The following is an 18,958-nucleotide window of genomic DNA, read 5'->3' as shown; positions in this document are numbered from 1 at the left end:
GAAAAATCATTATGGTTTAAAATGGAAGGTAGAAGAAATGCATATGCAGATTGGTAACCATTGAAAAACTGATTCATAACTATATTAAAAGTGAAAATTTTTATTGGCCAAAGAAACATGAATTACAAGCACGAACGAAAAATCATTATATTTTAAAAGCAATGCTAGAAAAAGTGGATATACACAGATAGATAACCATGTAGACTTACTATGCTATTTTGCAAGTAGGAGATGTAAAAAATGAGCAATGCCTTCACCGGGACTCGAACCTGGACCCCTCTAATACATGCTGAGTGTGCTATTTTTACGCTATGAAGTACATGCAGGAAAGGAGGGAGAAAATAACTTATATACACCCCCTTTTAAAGAGCGACAAGGGATTAGGGGACCCAGTCGCCAAATCCTAGTGGTGAGGAATCATCATCCACCACCTTTTATTTCAGGCACCACTGTAGAGTTATTAGTGTATTTTGCAAGCAGGAGATGTGAAAAATGAGCCATGTCCTGATGGGGCTCTACCTCGACCTCTCAGTATGCGCCGAGAGTGCTACTGTCACACTATGAAGGCATGCAGAAAGAAGGGAGAAAATACCTTATAACCATAAATGATTTTTTCTTGCCAATGCTGAAATGTGCCAGTTCAACATTTTCACCAAAGCCGCTGCTGAAGAAAAGTACCCGTATTAGTTTAGTACAGGGGTTCCTAACAACATCAGAAAAATTTTAAAATGAGTTTTTAGTTGAATATGTACTGAACTGAATTTTGAATTGCAGCCGTCCCCCAAATACCCCATCTGTGGAGCTCCCTTTGATTTATTTTGGTGCTGACAGGGTTTGCGAGTGTGGCATTCAGTTCAACAGTCACTTTTGCGGCTGTAGTCCTCTTATGTTTGATCACAACCCTCTTTAACCCTTTGGCGCACGGTGGTCGCGCCCTGAAATCACCAATTTTCGAATTTTTTTTCTCCTTTTCCTTCCGAAATTTTTGAGTGAAAATCAATTGATTACTGATCTTTTACTTCTAAATAACACAAAATGACTATAGAATCATGCATGTTTTAGCTCTTAGTACTTCAAATCGCACGCCTTTTAAAATTTGTTTTCAATGAGACAAAATAACCTTCTTTTATTAATATAAACAATTTTAAATTTCAAAAGTTATTCATGGTACATCATGATTTCTAGCATAAACAATAAAAAATAGCAATAATTAAACTTCATATATTAAAAAAACCCTCTATATATATGGCATTTGCTTTGTGGTTTCAGGGCGTGACCACTGCCCCACTAGAGCATTGTGTCACAATGTTCTAGAGGCTCAGTGATTGCACCTTGAAATCACTGCTCTTCACAATGACGTTTGCTTGCTTCTCAAATAGGAATTTTATTTTTACCCGGATATAGATAAGGGGTTTTGAAATGACAGAGTTATTTTATTTACTAAACAATACATGCACCTGCCCAATAAAAAGCTCTTTCTTTTCCAGAGACCTTTTCTCTGACCTCAACACACTTGCTCCCCAAGCTAGTATTGTGATTTTATAAATTATTTCCTGTGGTTTAAATTTAATGTAAATATACTTTGCTGTGATTAAAAATAGAAATTGAGTAAAGTTTTATATAAATTAAAAATACTTTCTGAATATTTTGAGATGAAATACGAATAAAATAAATATGAATGGGAAACGAATGATCCGTATACCAAAGCCAAAAAGTCCAAGCCTTCCCCCCCCCATTAACATAAAAAAACCCACAAATTTCATGTGACAGATGAAAAGAAACTAAATGACGCTGGACATATACCAGTGAAATTTAGATCCAGTCAGTGTATTTTGTAGCACAAGGAAGAAACATCATAGAAGAAGATACATGTGCGAAACGTGCATTGTGGGTCTATGCATGTACTAAAAACACAAAACATGCTTTAAACAGTATCACAAAAAATATTTGTTCCTTGAAATTTAAAAAAAAAACACTGAGTCTTTGTTTTATCCTTATTTTACTGATTTTTTTAATCCATGTAGCCAAACGTCCTTATTATGTAGGTACTTATACTTTCACTGCTATAGTAAAATTACATAAATGTTTATTTTTTAATTTTTTCTTATGATTTTGTTTGTAAAATAATGTAAAAAATATGTATAGTATGCAATTCTTATATGCATTTTTTTTAAATTCATAAATTTCGTCATTTATTCAAAACGCGCATGGAGAAAGGTAAGGTTTTTTTTCCTACTACCTAGGTAAGTTTCAAAGTCCTAGACGCGCGATAGTTTCACAGTGCAACCACCACCCACAAAACAGTGGACAAGAGTAGAATTTTTTTAATTCATATATTATTTGTCTCTAGTATCATAATATTCATTTTCTAGAGTTTTTAGTTAAAAAAATTATAAAAATAATATCGCGCATCAAAGGGTTAATGATCATCTGTTGTGATCACTCAGCACATATTTTTGTCCATGCTGAGATTTAGCACATGTGGTTTTTCCAGTTTTCCCTGTATGAGTTAAAAATCTTAGATACTGTGCCTCTTGAACTTGGTGGTGCCGTCCACCAAACACTTCAGCTATTTTCTTTACGGAAGCACCCATCATACGAGCTCCCAACTATTTGCTTATGTTTGAATTCATTTAAATTTGACATGATGCACTCGCAACTGCACAGAACAAAGTCTCAATAACAAACTACACTTGCAAGATATTGAGGATGTTGTACAGGTGGCATTAGTGAGCAAACTCATCGGCACCACCAACAGCTTTTACAAGAATAATCATTTCAGTTCAAACAAGCATTTTACAAAGGTGTTTCCATATTTTTGTCCAATCCCTGTATAGATAGTATGATAAACCTCAGAATGTGAACCTTTTACCAGAAAACTAGGGGTACTGGGGACTAAGTCCATTTAACATTGAGATGAATGTTAAATGGACTTGAACTGGCAAGCTGATGATGGTTTTGGCAAAATTTTTGTCACCAAATTTGGAAATTTTTTCTGACCCATTACCTGTGCAACCGTAACAGGTCCTGCATAAATGTAACTGTGTATACCTTTCAGCAAGTTTGAGAAATTGAAGCTACTGGAAATTTCTCTGGTATATGGAGAAAAACTATGTATCGGACAAGAAAGAGCATCAATTCAGTTTTAACTCAGGGTATCGATAATTTAGGGTATTGAGAGATCACCTTGTGAGCTTCCATTTTTTGAAGCACTTTGCATTGGCTTATGCTCAGCGTTCTTAGTAGTTTGAAATGGTAACTATTAATTGTGCTGTGTCATACTAAGAAGAGTTGTATACGTATTTTTTCAGAAAAGTTCCAGAACTATAAAGTATTTTTTAAAATAAATTTTATCAATTTTCCAATTATTTTGTGGGCATTTATTCAATCTATTATTAACCCATATACATGTGATAGTATTCTTTGTCTAATTGTTATCATTATTATTAAGTTAGTTTATTTGTATTATGATTATGTTGTATATTATAGCAAAAAATGCAAGGTGGTTGATGAAAAAAACTGTTCTTTTAAAAAGGGTCAATGCAAGAAAAGGAATGGGAATCCATGGTATGGAATGTAGGTTTTTCATAGTAGACAACATTGATACTTTTTATAGCACCCAAATTGTTAAAGCATGGAATTCCAGGAGCAACTCAGCTGCTTCCCTGGCTGCTTTGGATTCCATGTTTAATTGTGTAGAATACATGAGGTCTGTTAAAAAAAAAAAAAAAAAAAAAAAACTTATTTGAAACAACATTTCAGTTCTATCTTTTGAGTTAATTGAAGGTGTGTCGTCTGAGTGTTCTATCTAAACATTTTATGAAATTTTCCTAAAGTCCAGCATATTACTAGGTTTCTGATTCTTCAACAGGTGTGTGTATCAGCAAGTATTTTTAATTAATTAAACAAGTTAAGAATTATTCAAAAATTCCTGTTGGTTATTCAGAAAGTTTTCAAATTTAAATACATTAATCATAATACATAAAGTAATAGCCACTTTGATATACATTACAAGAATAATGTTAAAACTTTATCAGTAGCATTGTTATAAAAAAAAAGAAACAAAAACTGTAGAAAAGTAACTATCATATTCAGTTAGTATTTAACATTATTTATTAAGCATGGATTAAAAGCATCTTACCAGCAGGAGAGCCAACGCAAAAAAGGGGAAGGTTATAGTATTTTCATAGCAAGAAGGCTGAAGTTTCAGTTCACAGTTTTGGTTTAGAATTAATTTGATTGGACAAGAGGCATCTGCATTAAAACATTACATAAGATAGAAAAGTCTGGAACCTGTGAGAAGCGATGAATTTAGGGGCAGATTACCAAATTTAGAATGTTAATTTTGAGGTCGTCAATTATTTTTTTGAAACAGCTATCATATTTTGTTATATCTTACGTATATATATTTTTAATTTCCCACCATTGTTTGTTATTCAGATTTTGACAGAGAAGAAATTGCTACATATGAAGAGGTTGCAAAATTATATCCACGTCCTGGATTACATCGACCAATAATTTTAATAGGTTTGTTTATTTGTATTATAAATTTATATATACACTGAATGAAATTACTATTTGCATTATCTTTTGTTGTATTATATAATAAATTTTAACTTGGAGTATAAAAAATAGTAGTTTAAATATTCTTTTGTGTGCAAAACTATTAAATTTACGTTTTTGGATTTTATACTTTCTGTTTGGATTAAATATCTCATTCTAGGATTTGGGTAAATTTTTGTCAAGCAGTAAAATTTGCTTAACTGAAATAATGAAAATTGAATGCTTAGAATATCTTGCTCTGAGCTTTTTTACACTAGCTAATAGAATTAATTGAAGCATACCAAATAGGTAGACAAACACAAACAACATTCCTGATTCACATTCGCAAATTTTAACACTGTCTTCTTACTATTTAAAGGATGAGAAATATTTCTGTTATAGAAACAGCTTAAAAAGAATATATTAAAATATCTTCATTAACTGAAATTGAAAATACAATGTGAAGTGAAATGAAAAATACCTCCAGTGTAGTAACTATGATAAAATATTTTAACATTCTGTAATGGTTTTTGGCCTCTGTTAGCAAAATAGAATAATTTTGCAGCACCTCTCTTTTCAATTAATACTCAGGTTTTAATAAATCTTTTGTGCTCCCGATGCTCGAATTCCTTACCGAAGCACAAGTCTGGCAGCTTAATTGTTTCAGTGTCAGTTCTCACCTAACAGTGTTTCTAAAATTTCTAAAAATGTCTCTCTTTACCTTTCTAAAATATTCTACAATCGTGATAGTTAAATTGAAAAACTTACCTGAATACCAGAGTTTTTGTGTATTGCAAATAAATTACATTAAGAATCATGTGCCAATTCCCTCACACATTCCCTCTTCCCTTAAATTTTTAGCACCAGGTTCTGGGAGGAAACCGCATAATTTTTCCCTTTTTCAAGAATGAGTTTCCCTAAATTTTAAAATGGACTCATCCATATAGCAATTGCTTTCGTGTTACTGTAACCGTATCCTTCAGAAAGTAAATTTTTTGCATAATTTTCCCCTCTTGATTTTCAGACAATAAAATTAGTAAAAGAAAGGAGGATGAATACAATATTTTTTGTGCATCATTAAAAGCTAGTAATATTGTCATTGATTATATATTTTTATGTATAGGGCAAAAATCCAAATAGTATAAAGAAAGTAATTGAACTAAAAACAAATTTGTAAAATTTGTGAAATGTTGAATTTCACAAAGATACTCATTATTTTGGGTAATATAATTTTTTACTGCAAACATTTAATTAATAAATCAAAATAAAATTCATTTTTAATGACTTGTAACTTTTTTTTTTTTTTTTTTTTTTTTTTTTTACAAAATATTATATTTTATTTACATATTAGTAGCCCTTAGAAATACTGTATCATCGATCATGTTTGAGGAGAAGGTATTTTTATAGCGAAATTATGTTGTTAAGCAAAAAGTGCACTTCTGTTGAAGAAAATATTTTTATATTCAGAAATTGCAAATATGTTGCTATAACAAGTGATAACAGCAGAATAAATTATAATAACCAAAATCAAGTGAGGAAATCAAATTTTATTAACTGAACGAAAACTCCATGCTACATTGGTATGGTTCCTTTTAAATTGTAAACTGTATAGCAACTTGCAACCTTTTCAAGTTTTCCCATGATGCAAATTTTTTTTAGTTCCTGACTTGTGTTCTGCACTGCAGATTGTCTTAAGTTTGTTCAGAATCTCTTCTCAGACTTACAGATTTATATTTTTTCCTTGGAAATATAAGTATAAATTAAGGTATATTAATAAACTTTTGGTAATGAAGCTTATTTGTCATGATAGTTCTACATAAATATGTATTCATCCAGAAAAGTAAACCTACTGATTCTGAATCAGAATCTGAAAAATTTTCATGCCAGATTAGACCAAAAATTATGAATCCCTATAAACATAGTTTTACAGTATCAAATTGAGTCTTATGTGAAAATTCAGACAGAGTTGAATATCATTGTATGAAATTTGGATTTTCTGAAAATAAAAACAGAACTCCTAATATCAAATCTACAACAATGAAATTGCATTAAAATATCTTTTTATATAAAAAAAATAATAATTTACTTTAACAAACTTGTTTCCAATTTTTTTGTTCAAGGCTTAAGTGAATAAGTTTAATCAGTCATGTAATTTGGAAATTTTGGAGAAATCTGAAAGTTATAAACATTACGTGGAAAAACCCCTTTCATCTAACAAAATTTTATTCCATCCCCCCCCTGAAAATTTGAGTTATTTCAGAAGAGCACGGGGAAAGGTTTTACCAATTCGAAATGGAAAGAAGGCACTATGGAAAATGTATCCTAAGCATGTTAACTAGCTTCATTAGGACTAATATTACAGACACTTTTGGATGCATACAGAAGGAAAAAAACTACAGTGTCAATAATAATAAAAGTTTTACAGTTGAAGTTACATAAAATGCAGATTTTTATAATCAGCTAAATTTTCATGTTTCAAGTATTTTTATGTTAAAAAGTTAGTAAGTACTATTTTTTATCTTTCTCTATTCTCTTAAAATTGGTGAGTGATGGTGAAAAATAAATATTATATTTAGCTTCAAAAGCGTAATATGTAACATTTAAAAAAATTACGGGGGATACTTTTAAATGCAGTTTAGTCGTAGGCATTATGATAATGTTCATGTCTTTACAAAGAAAGGAATGTAAACATTTTTTGTTACAAAAGTCAAAGTGTGTATTTATTTTTAGTCCTTACCAAGAGTATTTTGAATGAACAAGTAAATTTTTCTAAATGTGCCTTGCTAAGATAGTGGAGAGATTTTAAAGAAATTAAAAACATTGTGATATTAGAAGTATCAAAGTATATTTTACCATGCAAGGCAGCATGATCAGAAATACTTCCCTATTGTAAGCCATAGTTCTTGGAGTCAAATCTGCATGCCACCATTTTTATTCCAAGATATTTTAAATAACTGTCAATCAAGATTTTTGTATATTAAAAAATGTATATAAAATTTTGAAGTTCATATTTTTTAAAATTAATTTACATGAAATAGAATTAGACCCTTTTGTGCACATATGCAACCATGAATATTATATTTTTATATTTCTTGGACACTTGTTTGCACTGCGATTAACAAAAGCATTTTGAAACCATCCTTCTGAAGATTTTTTTCTAATTCATAAATCATAATGTGCATTATTGTACACCTGGAAAAAAATCTAAGGAGCCTTCCCATTCCCCCCCCCACACACACAAAACAAAGTCTGGTAGAAAATATTTTACCTTCAAAAAAATACTTCCATTTTTACATAGCATTCATTAATGTTACATTTTTAAAATATGATATTTATATTGAGTGTGTGGATAATAATTCAGAATCAGTTTTGAAAATTATGAAGTAAATTAACATTAATTAACAGCCACACTTTTTTTCATAAAAATGGAGATGAAAATCCAAGGAGTGGATTACACATGAATAGTTAGATACAATCATGGGTAAAACAGCAGCACATATTTCATGATTGAGTATAAAATCCATTGTTATTGGATGAATGTTACATAGGACTGTACAATTTGTTTAGGATACCAGTATCAGCAATAATGATACTAGTACCAGCAAGAATGGTAGCATTAGCAATAATGGTAGTGCAGGCAACTGTTCTAATGGCACTGAGAATAAGATGACTAAGAAGTGTTAAATACAGAAACGTGTTACTTTTGACCCAATAATAAAAATTTTGTCTTAGTTTGTGATGAGTACTATTTTTATTTTAGCTGCTTTCTCACCTTCAAAACAAAAACAAAAAAATTGTTGATGGTAAACAAGGTTATTCATAGCTTACCTCGGCTCTTTTTTTTTTTTTTTTTTTTTTTTTTTTTTTTTTTTAAATTAGAGGTAAAAATTAGAAATGAGCTGAGAGTACCATAATTAAAAGTCGAATAGAATATTTTTGTATTTTCTGGAAAAACCAAACTACCAAGAAATTAAAATGCAGTATAAAAATTTGAGCATATGAATTGAGGCATGAAAATTGTATTGATTTTTCTGTCATGATGAGTGCTAAAAATTTAATTTTACAACTATTTTGATTTTTATGAAAGCTATTTGGTTCCTTAAAAAATCTACTTGAAAAATTTACTTGTGTGCATTGAAACAAAATCTTGCTAAGTTAAAAGGTCCACTTGAAAAAAATATTTATATGCATTGAAGTATTACTTGTATATATTGTAAATGTTGTAAATTGTAGGTTTTATCTCATGTATTGGGGAGGGACATTCTCCTAGTGTTCTTGTTAGAATTTTTGATTTTATTTATTTAATTTCTCAATTATGCCTAATGTTTATACTTAATAAATGGAACATGTATTCAAATTATATGCTGTCAAAAAATCATTTAATTTTATATTTTAAACATACCTAGGTCCACCAGGTGTAGGGAGAAATGAACTTAAGAGAAGGTTGGTTGCATTTGATCCTGAACATTTTAGACAAACTATTCCTCGTAAGTATAAATACCTTTTATATGTTCTACCTTTCACCCTTTTTATATGTTCTTTCTTTAAATTCTGCAAATTTTATTTGTAGAGTTTTTTTGACTAATGAAAAAATTTTGTTCTCCATTCCAAGTGGTCTTCATTTGATCAGAACTGTCTTAATTTACTGGAGACATTCATAGAACTGTATATGAAGATTCAATGAAATATTTAATCAGTAAATATTTATATTTAATTTTATTTCAATCAATATGTAGAGTCATTAGGTTCATTTTGGAACAGGAAATATGAAAATTATGCAATGCATTCACTGGTAGACCATGAAGGCATAGGGAACTGTGGGCCTAGTCACCAAATTCTGGTGATGACGAATTATAATCCACTTTATTTTACTTTTTGCCAGTACAGAGTGAGTTAGCAATTTTAAAAATTTTTTAGAAGTGTAAAAATATGCAGTACCCTCTTTGGGGTTCAAGTTGCAGACCTCCTAATTGTTAGCAGGATTTGCTTCCAGTTACATCACAAAGGTATGTGGTACTAAGAAAGAAAGTATCTTAAAAACATATGGTCCATTACTGAGTAAATCCACACAGTAGTATGCACATTAATTATTAATTTTATTATTACTATGGTTTGAAGTACTTTGGTAAATTGAGTTTTTTGGTAAATTGAGTAAAAAAGTTTCCTTCCCTACTGAGAACTCTGTTAGTAAAAGAGTGTAATTAAATAACCAAATTAAGTTAGCTAAGGAACATAAATGTTAGGGTATGTAAAGAATATATTTAATATTGGAATCATAATGTAAATAGTTGAATAAATTGAATAATGTATTATAAAGTGAATTTAAATCAATTTTGAGTTCTTTTAAAATTGGCATCTGTGCATTAACCAACTAATAACATTAACCTTTTTGGTACTACTACTGTCCATTGGTGGCCACAAAATGTTCTGTGGGTTCACAAGTGTTCCTACCGCCCTTTGACAACAGCCACAAAATGTTGTCTGGGTACTGGCGCCAGTCATGAAGCATTCTATGAGTACACCCACCATGCCACCTAAAATTGCCGTTCATGGAAGGTTATGTAGGTATGATTACTCTCTGTAGTGTGCATTACCTTGGGTGTGACATATTACTATTCTCTGTGTAAAATTGACGGCTGTTCTAATCATTCCATTATATTGTTACAAAATGTCAAGGTGCGATAAGATGGCTTCCCCACAAAGCAGTTTTAGGGTTGCCCTAAAATGGCAAGGGAGGACGGGGTTGCCACATTTGGCGACAAAATTGTCAATATACCATGGACGGACGGAGAAACTTCTGGAACGAATTTTTACCGGTTTAACCCAGAATGTTCTCAAACACCAGCCAAAAGCTATATAAACCCTGCTGGCACGTGGAGAGTTAGTCAGTATCGAGTGTTCTCAGTGTGTGTGTCTCACCTAGAGTGAGAGATAGCTAGTATCGAGTTGGTGTCTCATCTAGCAAGTCAGTCCCTGCGGAGTCGTTTGAGTTGACAGACAGCCGGGCAGCGAGTGCCGAGTGGGTCGTCGAGTTCACCGAAAGAGTCTCGTAGTGTATCGTCAAAAGAGAGTGTTGAGCTCCAGAAACAACTGAACCGAAGAGTCTCGAGAGTATGTGGATTTCCAAGAATGATCAAGCAGAGTCCGGAGCTGTACTCTGGTGCTTTGCAGGAAGCTGTCTCCGCTGTTATTGCCTCACACTGTGAAGGCTGTGTCGCTGATTGTTCCAGCGTGTTTATAGTAGCTCTTCGATGACTGTAAAAAGTGTTGTTGGAGCTGTTCTGATTAATATTGGCTAAATAAAGTGTTTCGATACTTCATCAAGTGATGTCGTTATTCACTCTAAATCCACACGAACCCTGTACGAACGCAAAGGAAGAAAATAACGTAACCTTTGGTGTTAGAAAAGAAGAAAAAAGCGCAACAATATCATTAGTAACAGTCAAAAGTATGCCTTAATCATACAGTCAAAAGTCTTTAATCCGGACTCGTTGGGACTTTGGCGATTCCGGATTATCAGTTTTTCCGGATTATAGATCATTAGTTTAAATCTGGTAAGATGGCATGCAGAAATTATAAAATTAAAAATATCAAGCTGTAATTTATGAAATAAAGAGCAATTATGATCTAAAGAGTATCAAAATTTACAAAAAAAAAAAAAAAAAAGCTTAATATTTATTTGTTTACTTTATTAAACATTTCTTTCAACTCGCGCATGCGTAAAGCATACATTACGCATAGTCGAAATTAGAAAATTGCAACCAGAAAACCATTTGATGTGTGTTCGTGATAGCTATAATGACGAGGAATTTGATTTAAATCATATCAAAGATCGAGATGAAATACTACATTTAGTAAAGAATTATAAGCCGAATAAAATAAAAACATCTGTCCTGAAGATTTGATAAACAGATTTCGGAATGGTTAGAGAATCAAAGGATATGCCTTTATCCATTTTTTGCAGCAATTCCACTTTTTGTTTGGTGGACATCGAAACATGCTTTCGCTTTGTAGATCCTTTGGCAGCTCCAGAATCGGAAATTCTTTTTGACATAATCGAAAGTTCAAGCTTACTTTTATAAAATTGCTCTAACAGTCTGCAAAAAATAATGAGCCTGATCCAATTAAAAGATTAAGGAACAACGGAATCTGCAAGATTAACTGAAATAGATAATTAGATAATTTTAGCTTAGCTTATACCGCCCGTTAGACATTAAATTCGCATGCATATACGTATTATGTATGCGCATGTGTAAACGCATTATGGTCAAATGCCATCAAATGGTTTTCTGGTTGCGCGGTAAGTTTGTAGCTTTGAAGTCTGGATTATAGATCATTCCGGATTATGGACGTCTGGATTAAAGACTTTTGACTGTATAAGAATAGTACAAGATATAATAATAGTACAAGAGTTGTCTAGTAATTTTAGTTACATACTGCATACTTTATTATTAGACTTAAAATGAACTTTTCTTCATCTACAATGAAATCTACCAAAAAGCAGTTTTTAGAAGATTGATTCCAAACAAATTATGAACTGTGCAGTTGACATAATAATCTTTGTAATTTATTTTGTTACATGTTTTTTTTTTTTTTTTTTTTTTTTTTTTTTTTTTTTTTTTTACTTTCAACATGGCTTTAAAATATATAAAAAAGTTTTTTGGTACGCATGCTTAATATAAGTTTAAATATTAAGTGTATGTACCAAAAAATCTGGTACTGAGTTTATTATGTATTTGGAATTGATCAAAATTATGTGATAATATGTATAATAGTAAACTACTTTTTTATTCAATATTTAGTAAAAATAATTAAGAATTTAATTATAAAAATGTTTTGTTTTTAATTAGACATTGCATCCTGAGATTCCTTTTACTTTGAAACTATTTACATTGTTTACTGTTTTAGATACTAGTCGGCCAAAGCATCCGTGGGAAGTAGATGGCAAAGAGTACTTTTTCTGCTCGAGAGAGAGTATACAAGAAGAAATTAAAATGGGTTGGTTCGTTGAATATGGACAGTATAAGGGAAATTTATATGGAACTAGTTTAGAAACTGTAAAATCGGTTATAAATGCTGGTTATGTATGCATAATGACTCCCCATCCTCAGGTAATTGGTTGAATTTTTTAAAATTGTATTCTAGCTGTATTGCACTTTCTTTCAATGTGAAGAATTATAAATACAAGATGTCTTATTATTGCCCAAACTCTGTGCAGCCAGATTCCTCATTTGGAATACATAGAAAATGCCAAAAGAACTGCACTTATGCAACCCATAGTTTTTTAGATAAATGCAAAAGAAAAGAACAGTGTCATATCTTATGCAAGGGAGGGGAAAAAAAAAATATTTCCTCAATATACACAATGGGCGTTTTGAACATCTTCCTGTGTAAGTATATGCAAATATCTGATGTTCATGTTTCCAGTAGAGTTTTTTTCTTTCTTGCACCAGATCTGACATCATACTTGTTTTCGCATTTTTATCAAAACTTATAGGTCATACTTTAGGCATTTATATGTATTCTAAGTGAACAATCTGGCTGTGCAGAATTTGGACAGTCTTAATGGGACACCATATATATTTTATAATGCAATGTATCGCATGTGCTGTGCCATTTCAGTCAGAAAAATATAAGATGTGCCAGAAAATTCTGTTCGCGTGAGAAGTGAAGGAAAATGATATGTTTTTCTTATCCTTAATAATTTTTATTGCACAATATAATTTCCATCATTACTTATGTATACATACTTGCCAGTGTGATAATAATTTGTAGATGAAGCAGGTGATAATTGGAGTGTAATACATCTGAGGTGTATAGTGGATGCAGTAGAATTTCCCAGCCTAGCTGTGCGATTTTGTGATGAGTCTCTAGAGCAACATGTGCTCTGGATTATCATGAGGCAAATGATTTGCTTGCTGTTGAACATTGCCAGCCTCTTTTCATAGATTGCTTTTTTTAAATCATCCATTTTCTGACAGTATCTCCCTAAGTTGAGCTTTTTTCTTTTCTTTTCTTTTTTTTTTTTTTTTTTGTTTTTTTTTTTGTTTTAAAATCTTGTATTGGATGTCTCACCATATACACAGCATCTCTTATTCAGGCTCAAACTGAATTTAGAGGTGGAAAAGCAGACTGGCCTGGCTCACAATATGCTCTTTCCCTGACTATGTTTTCATATCCAGTTGTCATCCAGTCCAAAAAGGATTTGTTTTAATTCCAAGCAAGCAGAGGTTTGCATATGATGAGTCAGTCATGAAAATTTTTCTCACTTAAGAGGCATCATTTAGAATAATTATAAATGATTCCTTAGGTTACGAATATGGTCTAAAATGGTTTGTTGATGAGTTAATCTTTTCTGCAATCTCTGATGTTGGCGGAAAGACATCTTGCTGTTTTATGGTCTCAAAATTGTCATTGTTGTTCACTGAAGGCTGCTCAGAGCATGGCTTATCATGAAGGTCGAAATCACATGCTTCAAACCATCTTCTGTCTAAAACTGCATCTACACCAAAAACTGTCACTAAATTTTTACATGCTTCTGTGGCATTTCTTCCTTGTTGGAAATTTTATCAAATACAGTGTCATAAATGAACTTTGTTGGTAGCCATATTTACACGATTACATCTCACTTAATAATGACATGAGACACTTCTATTTCAGTTAATTTAGAAGAGCAGATGTTTATAAATGCATTGATAAAGAGAGACAGTGGTATGTCTCAGATGAACTCCTGCATGCATGCTGAAACTTGAAATAACATTATTGGGCGGAACTTTCTGGTAGACTTTCTATAAAATTTTTCAAATGTTGGTTCAAAGAATCCTTTGTTAGCAAGTATGCATAAGTAAATGACAGTAATCTCAATGATGATAGTATTTATTGAAATGCATGTTTCAGTTGTTCATCTGTATTGTTAAGAAAGATGCAGAAAGAAAAAATGTAGGGTTGTTCATTGTTTATTACAGTAATATTAAAATTACATATGAAGCTTTTACTGAAAAGAGCATATGTATTGTATATAGTAAAAAGCATTATATTTAAAACTTAGAATTCTGAGTTACAATCTTTTATACATGATAAAAAATACATAACAAAGGGTTTCAGGGGGATATACAGAAGGGAAACAAACAAACAAAAAAAAAAAAAAATGGACTCACCAGCTGCCAAGTGGTAGTGTTGCTTAACACTCTTAGTTTGGTCTAGGTTTCAAATGTGTATATCAGCCAATCTCTTGGAAAGTCCTCCATGAATACATCCCTCCCTTATGCAGATAGCCCTCAAGTGCTTTCTTGTAATTAAATAAACCAAACCCAAAAGAATATTATATATTACATCTCAAGTGAAGGAGAAAAGTAACAACACCTGTCTACAATCAGTTTGACTTACTTTGAGATAATTGCAGTATGTTTTTCACTTGGAAGTTTTTTAATATATACTGATTGTACCTCTGAGAAGTCCATGAATAAACAGCAATGTTTTGTAGACGTTAATGTTTATTCATGGTCATTAAATATCGATAAGGCTATCTTGTGTTCTTGTAAAGCTGTAATAACTAGAATAACTTCTGAATGCTAAGAAAGCATTCAGAAATTTTTGCAACTTTGGGAGATTTACAAGTGATTTGCATTTGTGTTTTACAAGTTTTTGAACATGAACTTGTAAAGCATTTGGTTTAACGTAGGGTTGAACAAAGACCCTGTAGTGCATTAAGCACATTTGCTTTACCTGATGCACGTTTTTCTCACGTACACCTGGACTTTATTGGACCTCTACCACTCTCGAACGGCAATCAATATTACTCGACTATTATTGATAGATTCACCCAATATCCTGAGGTTATTCCTATGCCAGATATGTCTGCTGAGACCACTGCACTTACTCTTTTGCAGGGTTGGATCTCTAGATTTGGAATGCCCGTCACAATTACACCAAATCAAGGATGAAATTTTGAATCATCATTGCTTCAAGAACTTACAAATATGCTAGGCAGCCACAGAATTCATTCAAAATCATATCACCCTCAAAGCAATGGAATGATAGAAAGATTACTCTGACATCTCAAAAGTGCTCTTACAGCTCATGAACATACTAAATGAACAGAAATCCTACCATTGGTATTATTAGGATCATTAAAAATGATCTAAATTCAACAAGCTCTCAACTTGTCTATGGCACTTCTTTACGATTACCATGCAATCTTATTTCTACAGATTCTCTCAAACACCCTATTACCACTACTGATATTTCCAATTTAATTGCAATGATGAGAAAACCTGATCCCACTGTTTCTACCAGTCATGGCAACATCAAAACTTATGTCAGTCCGTCATTAAAAACATGCACACATATTTTTACGAATCGATAAAATTCGCCCTCCACTCAAACCTCCATATTCTGGATCACACCCAGTAATAAAGCAAACAGACAAAACGTTTGTAATAGGTTCAACTAGGAAACCAACTACCATAACAATAGACAGACTCAAATCTGCCTTTCACTTTTTGGAAAATTTAGATTTGCCTAAAATATCTTCAAACACTAAACAATCCATTGAAGTTCACAACAATCAACAGAAAGTAGACAAACCAATCTCTACTACTCCATTTGCAGGTACCCCCCCCAAAAAAAAATAGGCAGATGTGCCAATTTTCCAAAAAGGTTGATTAGTGAAATCTAAACTTGAGCCAATTTATTAATATATATATGAATATTATCTTCATTATTATATTTGTTAATTGCATATTCATTATTTTATGTCATTTTTTTAACATGTACTTCATAAATATTTGGCAATCTGTTTTAAATTTTGCATATATACACTCTCATTTGTATCATATATTTTGCCACTTTCTATTATCTATTTAAGTATTTAGTATATGTATTTGCGTTGTTCCCTTTGTCACTGGGGGGGGGAGGGGAATCTTTGGAATGAATGCATTCTAGTTCAGGAGGAGTGGTGCTACAGTCACTCTTCCACATACTGCCCTTCCCCACTGCTACGTCAGTGGACAAGCTGCCGACCCACACACCTGTACATGCTCTTCTGCAAATGTTACTTGTTTTATAAATAAAATACTGTTTTGTAAAATGCAGGCGTTCATCTCATAGCTGCATGTAGGATAACAACATGCACTTAGCCACTTCCAGCACTACAACAACCCACTCATCCGAGTCTCCTCAATAATGTTATAGAATCACATACATCACTCCACCATGGCAAGGTGGAGTTACACTTGTAGAAAAGTTTCATATTATTTTGTCTATTGTATAGATTGAAAGTTTCATATAGTTCATTTGTATAAATCACATAATATTGCTTTCTTATTTAAAATTATATATATATTTATCTATTTTATAGGCTTTGAAAGCTTTACGAACACCTGAAATTAAACCTTATCTCATTTTCATTAAACCTCCACCTCTAGACATTTTGAAAGAAACAAGAACAAGAGCTAATGCTCGATCAACATTTGATGAATTTTGCTCTCGAGGATTTACGGTGAGAAAATTTTGTTATCAGTATGAAAAATTTCATTTAAAGAAAATTTTTAAGATTTTTGCAATTTTTTTTAATTGTTGCATGAAATATTCTTAGTAGTTAAACTGCTTAAAAATAATCAAGAACCTATTTAATCAAATTTATTAACTGAAAAATGTACATATATATCCTTTAAAATATTTCTGCCACCTTTCTTCCATTTAATGTGAATTATTTATTAACTCTTAAATATTCTCATTTTGGGTTTTTCTAAGAATCGTACATCATCATTTGCCATTGTAATTTTTTATTGTTGACTTTACCTTTGCTAGTGCTGCCTTTCTTTTGTTGTTTCAGTATTTATTGCTTTTATGCTAAACAATTTTGAGATACATTTTTATTTAAATATAAGCTGTTTTTAATGTTTTTTATTTGAAGGATACTATTATTATTTATGAATGTTTTCACTATGTGTATAATGCTTAGCTGAATCATAATGAAAGAATTCAGGTATTGATCATTTGTGCCCCCACTAAAAAGTTGTAAACTTTTTGGAAAGAAATATTTGTTTGGATATCATTTCATCTGTTTCAATGATGCATCCAGTGTTGTATAATTTTTTAGTCTTTTTTTTTTCCCATACAAGACAAGCTTTTTTTATTTTATTTTATTATTATTTTTTTAATTCTCCCAGTATACAGAATGTTCTGTTTTTCTTAAAAAGAATATTCAGAGAATTCAGAGAAACAAACCCGGCATCATGTATAACCTCGGCACTCACACTGGCCACAATCATCCAAGAACAGCTAAAGCATTTCAGCCTATTAAAAATAAAAGAGGACGAGTTCCACAGTTTCATTACTACAAAAACAAATGTACTCAATGTAGAAAGAGATACTAATCTTATTAGTACTGAATTTCAAGTGTGCAAAACCTAATATACTCAAATGCATGTGTGCTATGTGCATAGCTATGTTTCCTGACAAGATAACTTTTTGGCAAGTAATTTTTCACGCCTTTTCGGTGGGCTTGTAGATAGTAAGAAAATATCCAATTAACTTGCTTTCTCTTTCAGAATTTTTATTTTTTATTATTCCATGAAAATACACTATATCTTTCTTTAAAACTGAAGAATTTTTAAACAGAATTTTGAACATAAAAGTATGTTTTCTTGTTTTTTAATGCATCATATTTATTTGTAGGATAGTGAATTTCATGAAATAGTTTATGGAGGACATAAATTGGAGTTTTTGTATGGACACATGTTTGATGCTGTTATTGTAAATGACGATCTTTTGCGGGCTTTTCAAGAATTATTACATGTAATAAAATTAGTAGAAACAGTGCCTCAGTGGGTTCCTGCCAGTTGGGTTGCGTCCAGCTAAGAATAGAAATTACTAACTTCATTTGAAGTAGCTGTGAAATAGATCTTGTACAACAATCTGTCCAGTTTTACAGTGTCTTTGTTAAAACCTTTGAAATGTTAAACAAATAGTACTTTTATGTGATCAGATTTTTTATACTTGTAACTTTTATATATATTTATAGAATGTACATAAATATAGAGTAAATTATCATTTTCAGTTATGGATTTTTTGTTTTTATTTGAAGTAGTAATGATATTTGCGATATTGATTGTACTTGTGATATTCTTACATACATTATCAAATGATAAAATTTTTACATAAATTTAGTCCAATATTAATACTTTCCAGCTGCATAAAATTTTTAGTCATTACTCTAAATTTTGCTTCACTAGTAATTTGTTGTTTGTTTGTGTAGTCTTTTAAATTTATAAAAATACAACTGATGTTGAGACTTTTTAAAACTATTTTAAAGGTGTTATGAATTTTGTGCACAGATGATGATTTTAGTGCAGTTATATGTAAAATTGTATTTTTCTGTATAAAGTAACATGAAAACCTAGAGAGATGATGC

The 18,958-nt window shown here is 31.3% G+C and overlaps 1 protein-coding gene across 1 annotated transcript in view; it reads left to right on the top strand.

Annotated features, from left to right (window-relative positions):
- Positions 1 to 18,611, top strand: part of metro (membrane palmitoylated protein 7-like protein metro) — a 64,316-nt gene extending 45,705 nt beyond the window's left edge. Inside the window, exons 11-15 of the mRNA XM_035367080.2 lie at positions 4,441 to 4,527; positions 8,949 to 9,029; positions 12,451 to 12,653; positions 16,901 to 17,041; positions 18,223 to 18,611. Of these exons, the coding sequence (XP_035222971.2) occupies positions 4,441 to 4,527; positions 8,949 to 9,029; positions 12,451 to 12,653; positions 16,901 to 17,041; positions 18,223 to 18,405 (695 nt within the window). The 3' untranslated portion in view covers positions 18,406 to 18,611. The remainder of the gene's footprint in view (positions 1 to 4,440; positions 4,528 to 8,948; positions 9,030 to 12,450; positions 12,654 to 16,900; positions 17,042 to 18,222) is intronic.
- Positions 18,612 to 18,958: the final 347 nt, after the last annotated feature.

The sequence above is a fragment of the Stegodyphus dumicola genome, chromosome 9 (genome assembly GCF_044657685.1).
Source record: "Stegodyphus dumicola isolate Sdum_Otavi_A_Nest chromosome 9, ASM4465768v1".
Lineage (NCBI taxonomy): Eukaryota > Metazoa > Arthropoda > Arachnida > Araneae > Eresidae > Stegodyphus > Stegodyphus dumicola.
Note: the sequence above shows the minus strand (reverse complement) of the source record. Positions and strands in the feature narration are given on the sequence as shown.